Source organism: Punica granatum, unplaced genomic scaffold (genome assembly GCF_007655135.1).
Source record: "Punica granatum isolate Tunisia-2019 unplaced genomic scaffold, ASM765513v2 Contig00642, whole genome shotgun sequence".
Classification (NCBI taxonomy): Eukaryota; Viridiplantae; Streptophyta; class Magnoliopsida; order Myrtales; family Lythraceae; genus Punica; species Punica granatum.
Genome location: NW_022204488.1, coordinates 1 through 4,919, shown reverse-complemented (window position 1 = coordinate 4,919; position 4,919 = coordinate 1). Strand labels below are relative to the sequence as shown.

Genomic DNA, 4,919 nt, shown 5'->3' with positions numbered 1-4,919 from the left:
TCAAGTAATTGCATTTTAATTGTAATTAACTATTTTTATCTATTCCTACGTATTCACCGTATCATTTCATTCCGTACTCATCAACAACATCATTTCATTACATAATAATAAGATAGTATTATTTAAAATTTTCTTCAATGGGTTACCAAATTTAGTCCCATATGACTTAGCAATGAAAATCTAATCTCATAAATTTTCATTTCGGTGTGTATCGTGATATCCGGAAGTCCAACATGTCTCGACTAATCCAGTTCGAGCATCATCAATTAGCTCTCGAGCTCACCGAGTTGATAAATCAAAACCTCAAAAATCATTACGCCGAAAAAAGAATCACAATTCTCAAGAATCAACTTCAATATTCGTCTTTACCAATATAATTTTATAGCCAAATAATAACACGGGTATCCACACAGTAATATTGTTAGCACCACAAGTCATCAATACATCAAAAGAACAAAATATGGTCGATAAATTTTAGTAGTAGATCGGAATTAATTAATGTGAGATGTAACAAATCATCCCTTACATATAATCAAACTGACACAAAAATGTTCCAAAAAGCAAGAACAGCAACCACACCAATGGCAGAAAATACGGTTATCCTTGGAGGCACACTTCCTTTGTCCTTCCTAAGGAACATTCCTTCAATAATCGGATAGCTCACTGACAAGATGAATATTGAGAGGAAAGTTTGCACGACAATTTCCTCCCAATAACCGACGAGAAGAGCCCGAGTAACCCCTCCGACCAAGGCGAACATGTTCAAGATCACTATCCCGACCAAGGGGATGAGAAACATCGCTGGCGCCTGGAAGTCGAAGAGGCCCATCTCGTACAGTTTTGTCTGCTCGTCGTCGTCAACCTTGTTGGTCGGCAGGAAGCTGGCCTCCCTCAGGCCGATCTTCTTCATGATCGCGTCCATGCTCCCGTACATGTGGCAGGTGACCGACTTTATCATCCAATGCCTCCTCTCATTGACCCACGTATGCAGTGAATGCCCGCTCCATATGATCTCGTACACTTGTTTGGAAGTCGAGGAGAGGAAGATGAATAGAAACACTAGGAAGTACGGACTCAAGACCTGTCACATTAATGTCACAAATGTGTCATAAAACATATAGCTAATGTGTCACACTCGAGCGCACTTTGGCTGCCCTCAACAAAGAGACTCAGAGTGGTGTGGACTCACATGGTCGAGACATCTCCAATCCAAAAGCTCGAACTGATAGGTTATGAAACTCAATCTCATATAAACCCATTCAATTTTATCTGAACTTTTGCCCGTGGAATTATAAATTTCAACATGTAACATTAGCTACATCGCCATAGCTGTAAAAAGTGTTGCCTTGTCGCTGTGTCTTATTGTTATACTAAAATTATATATATTATATAGCCGAAGTGACGATAATGTACTGTACCTTGGGATATAGAGGGATGCCATGGAGGAGGCAGAGCTGAGGGATGACGCCGAAGCACCAAGCAGGGATGAAGTAGAGCGGGAACAACGAGAGCTCTGCATAGGCCAAGGCCTCCAGGATTGAGATCTTCGTAGACAGGCCGTAGATCAGAGGGCAGAACCTTGAGAGGCCAACTTCAATGAGGCCAGAGCTCCACCTGGTTCCCTGGACAAGCAGGTCATTCAGATTCGTGGTGCCGGTCCCGAGGAACTGTGGCCGCGGCGGGTTCAGATAGACTGAAGCCCAGCCCTTGCAGTGGAGGGTGAAGCTTGTGAAGTAGTCTTCCACCACAGAGAAGTACATAAATCCCACCTGATAGCAAAATATAAAGCACAATACGGTGAGCTTAAGTTAAGGCGAATGTTTCGTAAAAGCAGGCAGGCTACCAGACCGGTCCAATGAAGCGGAAAACATGGCAAAATCAAACGGAAATTGCGAATGTTAATCTTTCGAGCTTGTTTGGATCCGGTGTCGTTCAAATTTTGTGAAAATTATTTTTAGTACGGGAACGTCGTTTAAGTGGTGTGACAGTAATTCACAGGACTTCTTGCGCTTTCGAGGCATATTGCAGCTGTATGGGTAGATGTTCACGGTCTCAACCCAACCAGTTAATAATTGATCGATTCGATCTTTAATATGACAGTGACCAAAGCTAATCAAGTACAGCCTTATTGAAGACCAGGGTAGATCTACCTCAACCTTGTAGATATAGACATAACACCGGCCCGCGATTCGACGAAAATAGACATAAAACTAAATTGAATGGGTAACCAAAAGAGCGTGTAGTATAGTAGCACATGTTTATGCTTGATAACCAATAGGTTCTAAGTTCAATATCCATTATAACTACTTGTGTCCCTTTATTATTTATTAGGATTTCTATTTCATTGTGTAAGCTCATGGCCTCGCTTGGGCAAGCTCATGAAAATTGTTGGTGATCGGAGATGGACAAGATGAACAGGAAATTTGTGAATATTTTGTCGAGCTTATCGATTCCCAGACACGAAAATTTGATTTCATTAGCACGATTTATAATTGACATAACACGGGAAGTTACCTCTTTGCCCCATTTTGTGGAGTCTTCATATCTGCAAGAAGCCAAATCCTCTGCCTCTCTCAGCACCATTGAAGTCTCCCAGCAGTCAGTGCCCCGGTTTTCATATGGCCTCTTCATTTGCTGCAGACGTTTAATGAACTCATTGGACCCGCCAAAAACTGCCTTGAGGTCCATCGGATCGTACGTACCTAATTTGAAATCAACGGATAGCATTCCAATCACTAACAAGTAGCTGTAATATAACATATATTTATGAGGGATCCCTTTCATGTCTACTCTCAATTTTAAGCCGACTGTTTACTTCGACTGTTGGACCGACATGTTGCTGTATACGGCTTTAAGATATGTTGATGTGAGTGTGTCAAAACAAGTTACTCGATGGGACCGCTAACATTAGTGATGGGTCATCATGAGTGGATCGTGATATCATGTTGGACAGTTTCTACTGATCTAGATCTCACTTTTAGCTTCCGTGCGTAAATCCGAAAGACTATAGGAATTCTTCACTGATCTTAGCGTCTTAGCATATTGAACATAATACTACTGGCTTACCATCTTGGACTAACTTCCCATATAAAGCTTCCCTCTTGAGATAATAACAAGTCCCGGAGAGTAAGGGTCCCTGTAGTCCATCCATACCGTGCCAACAAACCTGCAGCAGTAGCCAGCGGTCTAATCAATTCATATTGAAACTCAAACATATAAGGTAAAATCGTGATACGAAAGTATAAAAATGGTATACACCATAAGTGATCAGGGGGATCTTAATATATATAAGAAGGTGCCATTTCTGTATAGATTATACGTTTCATTAGTCATTTGGGTAGATTTAAAGCAGAAGGTCGCCATTAAACACACACAACATTTAAAGGAAACTGAAGAGCACAGCATACTAACTGATGTCGAGTCTTATTACCCAAAATACTGAACGGAGTTTGCTGTCATATATGTCGTTCTCGCTGATGTTGCGAAAAATCTGAGGGAACTGAACGAACGCGAGAGATGGAGAGATCTTCGGATCCAAATGGAAGCACATTGCCTGCCTCGCTGAGGAAGGGTCGTTGCTGTACATGTCACAGTCTAACCCTAATATGTATGGGGAGTTGCTCATCACCCCAGACACCCTCAGCTTCAAAGTTGATCACAATCAAAACCCAAATGTGTTATATTATTGAATTGGCAACAGTGATTGACAGTCGACAGATATAAGAAATTTGAGATGATCATAACCGTTTATTGTAAAAGATTGATATTGACATTTGTTAATTAGATACGAAACTAATGTTCATTTCAAATTTCATATAGATAGTTAACTACCAACACTATAAAGTGCGTGAACCACCCATCAGCTAGGCCTGTTTTGTGAAAAATTGCACGGTTTAATCCTGGTTCATTCCGAACAATGTCCGGGCCACCGTTGCAGTCACTTTTATCTAACCAACCTCCTATCCGAACTAAGAAGATATTGAATTCCAAAACGTAGATACATACAAGAACATTGAGTGCCCCGGCTTTGAAATGATGCGGATAGGAAGGTCTCTTCTCCCTCGAAACATATACTAGTAGGGGCATCGCCAGTTGACCAGTTTGCCCCTCGTCATCCTGTGAATTTGCTCGAATGACCTGTCGTATATATTCATAAATTCAACCAACAATGATTTATGTATATAAGGTCATAACTCATGAATATATACAATATCCAATGCCACCAATTTTTCGTACGTACTAACAAAAATAATCATATATAATTATACATGCATGTATGTGAGATATTTATGCACGGAAAGCATATAAAATTCACGTTAAAAATTTAAATTAATAGTTTTTCCTTTAATTTTCGAAAATTTTATTTGTGATCATAAATATAAGAGGAATAATTATATAGTGATTGTATTTATCTTAATATTCCCATTAACAACACTTTTGGCTACAAATTTAGACCTAAGTCATTTGAATAATGACCTAATAATGAGAGGTTGGAAATGAATAGATCAACGAAGCAATGCATCCGAGATTTTGATGTGTTTGTCATCAAGTTCCCTGAATCTACCGGTCATCAGCCATTTTATACCTGAGACTATCAGATCTGCAATGGTCCAATCTCTTATTACAGATCTACGGCCAAGGAGGCATAAAGTACGAGTATTCAAAGATGAGACAAAATAATTTTCCTTAAAATTTCTTTAAAAAAAAAAGTTACGTGCGAGATAAGACGAGGAAAGTGAAGTCGAGCTGGAATCAATTACCCAATGACTGTGCGAGATAAGACGAGAAAAGCGAAGTTGAGCTGAGATGGAATCAATTACCCCAATGGACTGGCGAGTGACTGCGACCGTTGATGCTTGGATTCCAAGATTTTGGTCCCTGAATTTATTAACTCGTTCTTTGAACAGCTCGTACTTGTC

The 4,919-nt window shown here is 40.0% G+C and overlaps 1 protein-coding gene across 1 annotated transcript; it reads right to left on the bottom strand.

Moving 5' to 3' along the window:
- Positions 1 to 358: 358 nt before the first annotated feature.
- LOC116191984 (cellulose synthase-like protein G2) lies at positions 359 to 4,159 on the bottom strand. Its single transcript, XM_031520359.1, has 6 exons — positions 4,006 to 4,159; positions 3,431 to 3,643; positions 3,067 to 3,166; positions 2,515 to 2,702; positions 1,419 to 1,769; positions 359 to 1,081 (listed from the first exon to the last, which is right to left on the bottom strand). Exons 1-6 carry the CDS (start codon positions 4,084 to 4,086, stop codon positions 533 to 535), a joined length of 1,482 nt encoding a protein of 493 aa, XP_031376219.1. The 5' UTR covers positions 4,087 to 4,159; the 3' UTR covers positions 359 to 532.
- Between the last annotated feature and the right edge of the window lie 760 nt (positions 4,160 to 4,919).